We start from the raw sequence: 12,462 nt of genomic DNA, 5'->3' as shown, positions 1-12,462 counted from the left end.
CTTTTAACCTCATGCAGCCAACGATGTATTTGGTTTCAGGAGAAATAAATGGAACCAACTGAATTAGGATTTTTAAAACCTCACATGGTGAAAATGAGATGGATATAAACTGCAGAAACACAAGTAAATGTGACCACTGTTTAAGGAGCAGAGTATCTCATGCCACCTCTTAAAGAGAAATTCCCTTAAAAGGAATGTAGATCAAAAACTTTGGAGAAAAGAGAAATGACATAATGTGGAAAGATGTAATCACCTAGAGAAAACTAATATTCATAGACTGGCTGTTGCAGAACAGGACAAAATTCCTGGTATTTCACCTTTTTGTGGGTGCTATCTGTTCTGCAATTCCCTTAACTTGTGTGTGTGTGTGTGTGTGTGTGTGTGTGTGTGTGTTCTAAGACTTTTAAATTTTATCTGGCCAAAGAGGCCCCTATCTCTCAAGCAAACTTCATTGGGGCTTATTATCTAAGTATTTGGAGGTCTGGCTTTGAATCATTAGTGTTACCTTCGAAGAAGGGTATTCCCAGTTGAAGTCAATCCCCACATTTAGTTCAGTTCTTGCTGTACAATTTAAGACAAGCTTCTCTCCAACAGATAGTTCAACTCCATGAGACGGACTCAGAACCACATCATAAATCCTATACCCTAGAGTAAGTAAATTGAAAAAGCAGAACATGAGAGAGAAAATAAGCCTATAACTTTGCACAAATTTATTTTTTAAAGTAATGCAACTTTAAAACATGCCACATTGTTTTTCCCTGCAGGCCTCACCAATACTTGGTAGCTCCCAGGAAAATGGCCAACGGAGATTTACAAAGCACTACCTTCACAGATCTCAAAGATGTTGTAACCCAGTGGATAGAAAAGTAGCAAACTTTCAGTGGTCGGTAGCCCTAGGCCAGTAGGGCCAGCTTTAGCAAACTGCTGAAGTTTCCATAAAATAGATATAATTGAAATAACTGATAGCAAGCAATGCTCTGAACATTGAGCATAAATGAGCTCCAGTAATACCATTCATTTTCATCCTTTTTTAAAAAAAAATTTCTTTTTCATCCTTGATCTTGGCAAGAAAAGAGACAACCTCAATTGCACATGGGTTTATTTGGTAGAGAAGAGCAGATGAATTGCCCAACACCATATCCTGAGTTCCTATACTTTTCAATATCCTTCTTCACTGTACATCGTTATCTCCAAGATCTTAATACAAGGAGTTACTCTCTACTATCTGTTATTAATGATATGGAAAGGAACTTTCCTCTTACCTACAACCACAACTATGTACATAATAGACTGGTAACTTTCATCATTAATTTTTGCTTCACAGAAGACCATGCCAGCATAGCTGATCATATAGCTGGGAATAGTAAAGCCCTTCTTGCTGTCCCAGGAAATTCTGTTACCATCAGGAACAAATCTCTTTTCTGGGTACCTCTGGGTAATAAAAAGAAATACCAAATATTTAATCCAGTACCAAAAATGAGAGCTATGTACAATGATCACTGAAGAATTCATCTTATTTTTAAGAATACTAATTAGTTTTATTCAGTGTATTTCGCCCTTCGTAAAGGATCCTGAAAACTCATTGTGAATATTATAAACAGGTTACCCGTCTTACTATTAGCTTTAAAATATAAAAACTTAAGAGACGATTGGAGGAGATGCAACTTACTGCACAAAGTGACACGTTGAGATTTGAAATGGACCCGAGACATGGAATCACCACAGTTTTGTTTTTGTTCTCAGTAATGTACACGACTCCATGTTGGTCACTAACAGAAGCAATAAATGGAGATCTGTAATCTAGAAGAAAATTTAGTTTTATTAATGAGTTAATGGTATTTACTAGAAAAGTTGGTCATTTTTCAGGTTCCTAAACTCTAACCAGACAAGTGAATGACTGGAAGTGACACCTCACACAAGCAAAGGCATCCATAGCTTATTCTACTGATAGACATCTGGCTCCAAGACATCTGGCTCCACACTTGGATGGGTGTGTGTGTGTGCGTGTGTGTGTGCACACATGCACGTGTATGTATTTGTGTGTATAAAAATTTTTTTTAAAACTCCCAGTTGAGATTGACTCCTTTCACAAGGTTTATTGACAAGTAGAATATATTTTTATAGATTTCACATTTTAAAAGATTAATCATTATATTTTTTTCAAAAAGAAGGATAATATTTACTTTAAAATTTAAAGTTAAATCTATACACTTTACCAACAAGTTTTACTGATGTTTAAAATACTCATGTGCTCTCTCTTTAGGTAAATAATGTAAATTCCATGAAAATCAATGAATGGATCCCAAAGGATCTTTAGATTAACAGGAAACAACTAACATTTTTGAATTTGGTTATTCAAGAGGACCTTTTATGGGAGCATTTTAAGATTCTGAAGACTAGGGATATGATTCTTTCTAAAATCATGTTTAATTGTTTTTGCATTTAGTTTAACATTTAGCAGTCATTGATATCTTCAGTGACAAACATTTGAAAAGCTACTGTTCCAAAGACTGAGAAAACTGAAGAGATTCTGACCGGATTCAGTGGCTCACGCCTGTAATCCCAGCACTTTGGGAGGCTGAGGCGGGCGGATCACTTGAGGTCAGGAGTTTGAGACCAGCCTGGCCAGCATGGCAAAACCCCATCTCTACTAAAAATACAAAAAACTAGCAGGGCATGGTGGCATGCGCCTGTAGTCCCAGCTATTTTGGAGTCTGAGGCAGGAGATTCGTTTGAACCTGGGGGACAAAAGTTGCAGTGAGCTGAGATAGCACCATTGCACTTCAGCCTGGGCAACAAGAGCAAAATCCATCTCAAAAAAAAAAAAAAAAAGAAGATTTCACAGCCATTCATTACTCATACAATGTTAATATGCTGTTGGAAACTTAGTCCATTCCCCAGAGATAGAGATGATGTGGTATGGAGTCATGCTTGAAATCTCAGAGAGATAACATTTCACATTGCTATGCCCAACACATCTGATCAAGCATTTTCAGAGCGCTTCATAATAGTCAGTCAAAGTGAAGAAAGAGTTAATTAAACCACAGGGGACAAAGGCAACTAATTCCCTGCAACAGCAGAAGTTTGATTTCCTTCCCAGCTGGAAAGCACAGAAAAGCAGCCAATCTAGCCCACCACATGCCATAGTCATTATCTTATGAGGCCAGGGCTCACTTCCTGGCTCCATCCATTGCTGAAGAGAATAGGGTCAGAAGATTAGGGAAGTAAGGTGGGGACCAGAGGGGACATTAAACACCTATCCATAGAGAATACTACAGTGTTTCCTTTCCCATTATTTAACTTCGTGGCCAAAATCTTGGACAGCCCAACTCCTAGAACTTTAGGCTTAGACAGGAAGCAGAATTTAATGGTATACCCAAAGACAGGCAGTATACCAATAAACAGTGCTAGGGATTGCCACTTCTTAATGTTGTCTACCTTTCATCCACATGTTAGGAAATATTACATAACTTGCTTACAGAGCAAGCCTTTGGAAGCTAAATTAACCCTTTGACGTAAGACTAAACCTGTTTAATAAATCAGTTCTATTTCGGTATCTCAAAAAAAGGAAATAAACAAAAGAAACCCAAACAACCACTCAGCCTCTCAAAATAAAATATTTACTGAAACTCATGAAATGAATTTTCACATGTCTCCAAGTTTCCTGACTTAAGAAGAAGTAAATAATGAGATATTATGGGGGAGGTTCATCTTGTAGTATTTCTAGACAGGCTGAAAGCAGGAAATCCTTGCAATCTTCTGACCGAGCTGCATCTCTCAAGACTGCCAGGTCAAAAGGAGCCAGAAATTCTCCAAGATGTGAGACTTGTCTCTTTCAAATCCTGTGGAGGGAAGGAGGAGGGCACAGAATTCTATCTTGGACAGTGCTTACTCTGGGCAAAGATATTTCTCAAACGTCATGAATCCAGTGGCACAGTTTATTTTCATATGGTCTCCACTTTTTCATTGCACTGACCATATTACACTACTGAAATGTAAGCAGAGATATGCAAGTGTGTTTCCCAAAGCTGATGAAATTCTTGCCTTGTAAAAGCTTTTTTCTGAGAAAAAAGTCTAAGTCATCTTCACCTGTCTCAAATACTCTGGGACGTAAAGAGGCATATACATAAATACATAAAATGTCTGTTTATCTTCACTGAAAGGAAAAATATTTGGTACATGCAAGCAAACTATGATGCAACCCTTACATTCCTCAAATTCATATCATAGGGATCTCATTAGTTAAGTCAGGTTTTCACAGAAAAAATAAGATAGTGTACGATTTTTGAAACAAAAGAATGCATAACTCATTATAAATGCTGAATATGTGTGATATTTATTTTATACTATATGGACGTTAAGTCAGCCTTCATAATATTAATCCCAAATTGCACACCCTAGAAAGATACAGCGTATCATCCAAGATCTCAGACCAAACAAGCAAAGGAAAGAAACATTGTCCTGAAAAGAGTCTGAAGCAATGTCTTTATTTGCACATGAGTATGGGAATTATTTTCTATGAAGTATTAGTAAGAAAAAAGTTCCTGTGTGCAAAAAACTCCAGAGCCCTTGGCAAAAAATGCTTTCCTATGCATTCTTGGGAAAATCTCCTACTCTGCTGTAGATAACTTATTTCTCCACAGAAATTTCTCCAGAATTCACCCCCAAATCTTCCTCGATTTCAAGAATTTTCAGTTTTCTTCTCAAACATAAGAAGACTTTTTATAAGTCTCAGTGGCCAATAGTGAACACAGATTTACCTTAGAAACAAAGATCAGACCCAAACTAATTGGGCAAAAGAGAGATAACACAGCCAAAGCTCCAGAATCAATCAGTCTTATTTCTCAGAGGAAGCCTCAGAAGAGAAGAATTTTGTGTATTCCTCTTGGCAAACAGCCTTTAGACCAAGCCCTTTGTAGTACTCAATTCTTCTTTGAGCCTATTGTCTTTTATAACTGGTAAAGAGACGTGGGAAATGAATTTTATTCCACCACTTACCTTGAACATAGACATAAATGACCGAGGCCAAGTCAGTTTCCCGGTAGAAGCACTTGTAGGCTCCAGTGTCATTTCCGATCACTTTTGGAATTGTGAGTGTCTTACAGAAGAGGCCATCGCTGCACTCAGTCACCTCCACCCTTTGCTCACTGCCACTCTGATTATTGGGCCAAAGCCAGTCCAAGTCCCTCTGTCCCCTGAAAAATTAATTTCAGGGAGGTATTAATATGAAGTGCCAGACTGTGAGGCTATTTCTAAGAAAAGAGAAAATTTGGTTTTGAAACTTAAATAAACTCTTTAACAGACACAGTCAAAGTCTTCTACCAGCCAGGCATGGTGGCTCATGCCTGTAATCCCAGCACTTTGGGAGGCCGAGGCAGGTGGATAACCTGAGGCCAGGAGTTCGAGACCAGGCTGGGCAACATGGTAAAACCCTGCCTCTACTAAAAATACAAAAATGAGCCCGGTGTGGTGTTGCATGCCTGTAATCCCAGCTCCTCAGGAGGCTGAGGCATGAGAATTGCTTGAACCTGGGAGGTGGAGGTTGCAGTGAGCCAAAATCACATCACTGCATTCCAGCCTGGGCAACAGGGCAACCCTGTCTCAAAAAAAAAAAAAAAAAAAAAAAAAGAAGTCTTCTACCAACAAGTCAGATTGACATATGATAAAAAGTTATAAACTCAGCTTCAGAAGTCACTTTTGGCATTCCTGAGTTTTCCACTAATTAATGCATTCTTTCATTCAACAAATACTTGTTAAGCATCTACTATGTGCCAAACTTGTTAAGGACTAGAGAAAGAACAGTGAACAAATCAGACAAAAATCAATGCCTTTATGGAACCTCAGTCTAACTGGAGAAAACAGGCAATTAAAAAGTAAGTCAGATTTATTGTATAAAAGATGGTATTTAGTACTATGAAGAAAAATATAGAAGATGCAAAGAAAAGGGGAAAGAATTTTGCAGGAGGTGGTCTTGATAAAGCCAGCCATAGGAACATCACGAAGAGCAGTATTACAGGAGCACAAATAGCACATGGAAAGGCCCTGGAGCAGATGCATATCTGGAGTATTAAGGGAACAGCCAGGAAGCCAGGCCAGCCAGGTAAGAGTGGGCAAAGTGGAGTAAGAAGTGAGGTTAGGAAGGAAGGCGGTGGAAGTAACAGTCCCTCAGGACCTTGTCAGGGCCTCGCATTAAAACATAGATGGCTTGTACTGCAGCATTTCTCTACAAGGCCCCAAGGAAGATAAGACAATAGTCAATGTCAAGAAGAATGTAATATTATTGGCCCTTCATTCAAAGAATTTAAAATTTCCAGGAAGTTGCAGCTAAATCAATGAAGTTACTTTTAACACACTCCATGGTTTTTTTCAGAACATAAGAAATGTTTATGCAGAGTTTTAAAAAGGGAGCGTGGGATCCTTGGGGATTTCAAATAGCCTTTGTTATCAAGGGTTGGTAAAAGGAAAATCTAATGGGAAATGTGTCTTGAACGAGTAAAGCTAGAGAAACAGCACCTGCTACTGTATTTTTTCCCAAGTGCTGGGTATTGGTAAGGGGCTAGGGTATTCTTTACACTGCAGTCTAAAATAGATGTTGTCATTCGGTTTAATGCTTAGTATTCAACAAGCATGAAGCAATGGCAATAAGCTACCCAAGGTCCTTTGTGGACCCCCAGCACTCTTCCAGGAGGGAAACATCACCTCCTCTTTTCACAGTCCCTACCAAAAACACACAGGTCCTAAGAAGCCTCCATGCCTTTCATGTGTGATCACTATGTTAAACCCACGGGTCTTCTGTCTTTCATCCTGGGGTAAGGGCTGAAAGGCAAAATGTAAAGGCCTCTTCCTCTTGACAAAGAAGTCTATTCCTCCAGTTATCAAAAATCAATAGCATGACTTCTTGCTAGCAAATGGGGAAAGATGTATTCCAGAATATCAAGGCAGAGCCTGAGCTCCATTATTTATGCAGATCATGCACTCAGTAATATTACCCACTAGATATTAAATTACTATTAAATATTACTGCCTAAATATTAAAATTAGAGTAATAAATTTATTATAAAGCAAAGTTTTTGGAAAGGGATAATAAGATGTTCAAGAGTCATACTGAGCATAATAAATATAGTCCCCAATTTTTTCAACTCTGTTCCTTAAATGTATGCCCTCAACTTCATTTATTCATTCACATTTATTGAGTGTATGTCCAACATATGCCAGGTGGCTGTGCTGGTTATTGAAATGTGGGCGTGTGTGTGTATTCATGTGCATGTGTGTCTGTGTGTATGCATGTTAGCAGAGAATAGTATAAAAACACCAGCAAAATGGTACAGAATTTTTTAGAGAAAATTCTTCTCATTTTTCATTATTACATCAGTCTTAGAAACCTCACCACTTATGAACAATTACTACAAGCTCTATTACAATTCTACTCTACTGGAAATTATTTCCACTCAATAAACAATCAGTTACTTAACACAAGAAATCTAGATCTAGAATGAATCCTTACCTGCAAGTAATTTGAAGAGTTGTATTAGCCTTAATTGTAAGTATGTCTTTTTGTATGCTGAGCCTGGGCAGATCAAGAGAAACACTAGGCAAACCTAGAAACAAATTAAATAAATGAATGTAGTTGCCACTGAGTTAGACCTAATAGGAAACACCTTCCATAAACAATGCATACTCTATACTTTAAAAGGCCTCTTCAGCAATTCATTGTATAAAACTGGGAATTTACTTTTACCATTCTCAGTAAAAGTTCACAAGCTGTGTCATAACAGGAAGAATGGGCAGATGGTCATAAACCAACACAACAGTTCTGCAATTCATGGAGCTAGGGTGGAGTTCCTGTTTTCCTGCATTGCCAACTTCAAGGTCTTACAAAAGGATATGGGACATTGAAACCAAATGAACCTTCATCTGATGATCTCACTCCCTTGGGAAAGGACCCACTGACATTTCTTATAAAACATAGGATGTACACATTTGACTAAATTGCTGATTAATGAATCCCACTTAGAGGGATTTCTATATAGTTCATCTATGTACCCTGAAGGGAGTGAGAGAATCTATGACCTTGTCTCATTTTCCTTTATCGATTTTCTAGTGTGCTTCCTCTGGTAACCAAACTACCACAGCTGAAATAATGGCTCAATAAAGACTGTACATTAAAAGCATGGGAGAGAAATTGAGGAAGAGAAAACATTCCCCAATTCCACACATACACGCATGTTAATATACTTTTATATATGTGTGGAATTTTCCCAATTTCACACATACATGCAAATTAATATACTTTTCTCTCTACTGTAATTCATTAGCATTACCCTTTTTTAAAAAAGCATATGAATTTTTTGGTGAAAAATTTTCCCAATTTCACACATACGTGCAAACTAATGTACTTTTCTCTCTATTGTAATTCATTAGCATTACCCTTTTTTTAAAAAAGCATATAAATTTTTTTAAGTGTAATGCTAATGAATTACAATTGAGAGATCTGAACTTATTCATCAAAGCCCTGAACTCATCCTGACATCCAGCTTCAGACATAAGAAACTTGTCTTTACCTAAAAGGGATAAGAACCAGAAAAGTACCACGGCATAGATTCCTCATCACAGGTCACTCTACAGCAAGATAATTGAATTCTCTGTCAACTAAATGTGAAGAGCTATGAGGTGTTGAAAAAGCATGAGAGAAAGAAAAATTGTCCACTATGCTAGAGTCTTAACAAATATCAAGACTTAGAAAATACCAGCTTTAAAAAAGTAATTGATGCTGGGCAGGCACCCAAGCTTTCTAAGTCATATCAACTGAGAAAAAAATGACTCCCTAGGCCTAAACTGGCATTGACCTTGCTGGGCAAATAAGAGAGTATGAACAAATATGAGGAAGTATGAGACGGTATAAATAGAGAGAGTATAAGTAAATATCCAGTGCAAACATCCAGTGCATTGAATCTGAGAACCCCAATGTGAACAAATGCTGGCAAAATGAATAAGTGACTGCACATGTTCTCACACACTGCACAGATGTGCAAAATAAGTTACTGACATAACTGGTCCATATCATGGTCTTTAAATCAATAATGTGGTTTTAAAATAACTGAAAACTAAGTTATATCAATATATCTCAGAAATTAACTGGCGTTGGTACTGACTTATGTTTAGGGCAGTTTTGTTCTTAAGACTTTAGACTGTGTCAGAATATCCCTGGGTCTACAAATCTGCATTTTTAACAAGCATTTCAAGTTACCCTAGCACAGATGGTCTATGGGCCACTCTTGGACTGCTGCTGGTCTGGGTGGTCATGTTTAATTAATTTGCACAGTACTTTGTGTGTGGAAGGGGGGTTATATTTATGTTTTAAATAGAGAATGGGATCTCACTATGTTGCCCAAGCACTTCTTGAACTCCTGGGCTCAAGCGATCCTCCTGCCTCTGCCTCCCTAAGCACTGGGATTACAGGAATGAGCCACTGCACCCAGCCTGCACAGTACTTTTTAATATGAAAGGAACGACTGCCCCCAAAACAGGCAAACAAAAAACCAAAGTGTTTAAAAGCAAAATGAAACCATCCCACTTTGTCTAAGAAAAGGAAAATGAAAACAATTCATTTGGATAACACAGATTTCAAACTTGACTGGGGAACACTAGGTTGAGAAAGATGCTGAAAACGTGATGTACAATTCACACTACAATCCAAATGAGAAAGAATCCATTATTTGGGCACATTCTTGTGAGAAAAAAATGGCAGTAAAAATAACTCAATAAGCTGCGCCCACTCGGCTACCAAAATGAGAAACTCTTGAAGGTCCCTCATCATTTATTGCCACAAATCACATTCTAGACACACTTTCCTATGTAACAAATATTTTTAAAAAGAAAAGGTATGTCCTTCATTCATAGAAAGCTGAGACAATGCCATACTACTCTAGAGACAAGTCTACGACAAAAATCTATTCAACAAGGCTCTCTATAACTTCACATTCATATTTGTAGACCAACAGTTTTTTTTGTTTTGGTTTGGTTTGGTTTTGGTTTTGGTTTTTTGGGGTTTTTTGCTCCATTTAACTTCATTCATTTCATTGGCAAGCTTGAGCTGGACTCTTCAGAAAGTTCTAAAGAAATAACTGTAAGAGGTACATATGCTACTACTCAATAAAAAGCCCTTCTATGTTCAAATCCCATAACCAATATTAATTAATTTGTGCACTGTTTCCCTTCCAGCTCAAAGACGGGAAGGAAAAACAACAGTGCCTCTGTCTCTAGAATTTGATGGCACCAATTACAGCCCAATCCAATTAAGCAAGTAATGCACTCCAAAAGGGCAAGTTCACCATTATATTCAGGGCGACCCAACTGCCGACTGCAGTTACTACTGCGCTAGGAAACACCCCAGGCTTAAAAGCAACTAACTTATTTGTGGACTACAGAGAAACCACATGTTCCAGACCTTCATTCTCTTTCCATAAAGGGGAAGAGAGAGGGTTTGTCAGGGACAAATGAATGTCCATGGTGGACTGGCCCCGTTGAACCAAGTCATTATAAAGAAAATTCAATAACCATGGACAGATGATCTTGGTACTGTATTTGGGTGTGAGTCTTTTAAGACATGTGATTCTTGTCTTAGGAAGTAAGAAATTTTTTTCCCTGAATTATTAGACCTTTTTTTTTCTTTCTCTGACCCTTTCCCCTTTCTCACCCTGAAAGGGTGGAAATCTGGACATCAGCAAACTGGCTGCAGGAAAGAAATATTATCTAAGAGGTGGGGAGAGAAAGGGAAGTGAGGAAGAAAAGACAGACAGCTATTGCCTCAAGAACGTGTGTGTTCCTAATTGAAGGAGACAGAAATTTTAGGTGGCAGGGAGAGGAAGGAATGGCACTAAAGCTAGGTACCAAGTACCACAGGAAAGGTTTTCGGAGCTTGAACTTCTGACTATGCGCTTACTCCAAGGACCACGGCGCTTTGGAAGATGTGCAATGCTTTACGCAGGACAGTTGGCTGTTACTTGGAGACCCTTAGGGAAGCTGTCACAGCCCCCAGGACAAGTCCCTATTTCCCTCCTTCTCTCTGCAAGGAGAGTGGCGTCCTGCACCATAGAAGGAAAAAAGGTTTCTCTCCTCTCCAGACCCCACTTCACACAGTGGGTGTGCAAATGTGTTCGAGCATAAAGACAACAACGGGCCGGTTCGCGGCTCTACTCGCAAAGAGGCAGAACCGAGTGTATGGTGCGATCCGGGAGACCCGGCTTGAGATTCCTGCAAGGTTTCCTTCCTTAGGCCCGAACTAGGATGTTGCGCGCAGCCAGACAACTTTTCACCGGCTATTCTCGCCTGCGGAGGCACCTCCTGCCTGCCAGCCCGGGCACCTTCCCACCTCTGCCTGCCAAGAGCCTGACGGTGTGTCGGCATCTCAGGACACGCTCCAGCCGAGGTCCCTGTCGCAGACCAGAGTCCTGGAAAAGGAACTGGGCTAGAGCACAGGAGACCACAGACTCGCTGGATAATCGGGCCAGTCTCTGAGTCTCAGTTTCCCTACTGGTCAATGAAAGATCGCAAAGTGTCAAGTCCCCTCCAACTCTCCAGCTCTACGATTCTGGAGTTAGATCGGGCTTTCAGGTCCTCTCCGCCCTCACCCGACCTGTCCTCCTTCCTCCTCGGGAGTGGGCTCCTTACCCACAGAGGCGGCCCGGGTCTCCACGCAGAGCCACAGGGCGACGGCCAGCAGCACCTTGCTCGCCATCCTGCACCTCGAGCTGGGCAAAATGCTCAGAACTCTGGAGCCGATTCTTTCTCCCAGCGCCTGTCTAGAGAAGGAGGCGCGGAGACGGAACCCGCGCCACCGCGCAGCGCAGGACCGTTGAGCGCACACGGCTTGGGAGCCCGGGTGCCGACCGCGGCTGCAGGGGCGTCTGCGGATGCCAGTAGGAGAGGATATCCCGGCTGCCAGACTGGCTCTCTGCGGCGCGCAAGTGATGCCCGGCGCAGGCAGAGGAAACGCAGTGACCACACACCGCCTGCTCTCCCGGGGTCCCCGGACTCAGTGCGGGGTGGGAGCTGGGGCCGAAACTCTAGAGCGCGGGGGCGGGGCCATGCGGGGCGGGGCCGGGGCGGAGGAGGGGCTCTCCCATGCGGCCAGCCCCTCCCCTCGCCCGGGTGCGCAGCGGCGATCTAGAGCTCCCCAAGCTTGTTTACATCTCCCCATTTCCCCACACGCACGGACTGCGCCAGGCCTCAAGTCGCCCAGGAGAGAACATCCCGGAGCAACAGCTTTGTTTCTGGTGTAAATAAAAAGTAGTAGGTAACAGGCGCTGAGCCACTCCGAGGCTTAATCGCTTGCGGGTCCCGGAAATTTGGGGAGCATCACCAGGAGAGCAGCGAGAGGCACCGCGCCCTCACCAGGCGCGTCAAAGTGCAGGACCCTCTTCGCCATCGCTCGCGTCTAAAGTGGCCGAGAATCTGCAGCAG

At 40.9% G+C, this 12,462-nt stretch overlaps 1 protein-coding gene across 1 annotated transcript in view; it reads right to left on the bottom strand.

Moving 5' to 3' along the window:
* KDR (kinase insert domain receptor) overlaps positions 1–12,033 on the bottom strand; it is a 47,369-nt gene extending 35,336 nt beyond the window's left edge. The window contains exons 1-6 of the mRNA XM_025385186.1: positions 11,671–12,033; positions 7,505–7,598; positions 4,999–5,195; positions 1,670–1,800; positions 1,263–1,431; positions 506–645 (exon numbers count right to left, since the gene is read on the bottom strand). Of these exons, the coding sequence (XP_025240971.1) occupies positions 506–645; positions 1,263–1,431; positions 1,670–1,800; positions 4,999–5,195; positions 7,505–7,598; positions 11,671–11,737 (798 nt within the window). The 5' untranslated portion in view covers positions 11,738–12,033. The remainder of the gene's footprint in view (positions 1–505; positions 646–1,262; positions 1,432–1,669; positions 1,801–4,998; positions 5,196–7,504; positions 7,599–11,670) is intronic.
* Between the last annotated feature and the right edge of the window lie 429 nt (positions 12,034–12,462).

Source organism: Theropithecus gelada, chromosome 5, assembly GCF_003255815.1.
Source record: "Theropithecus gelada isolate Dixy chromosome 5, Tgel_1.0, whole genome shotgun sequence".
NCBI classification, from domain to species: domain Eukaryota; kingdom Metazoa; phylum Chordata; class Mammalia; order Primates; family Cercopithecidae; genus Theropithecus; species Theropithecus gelada.
Note: the sequence above shows the minus strand (reverse complement) of the source record. Positions and strands in the feature narration are given on the sequence as shown.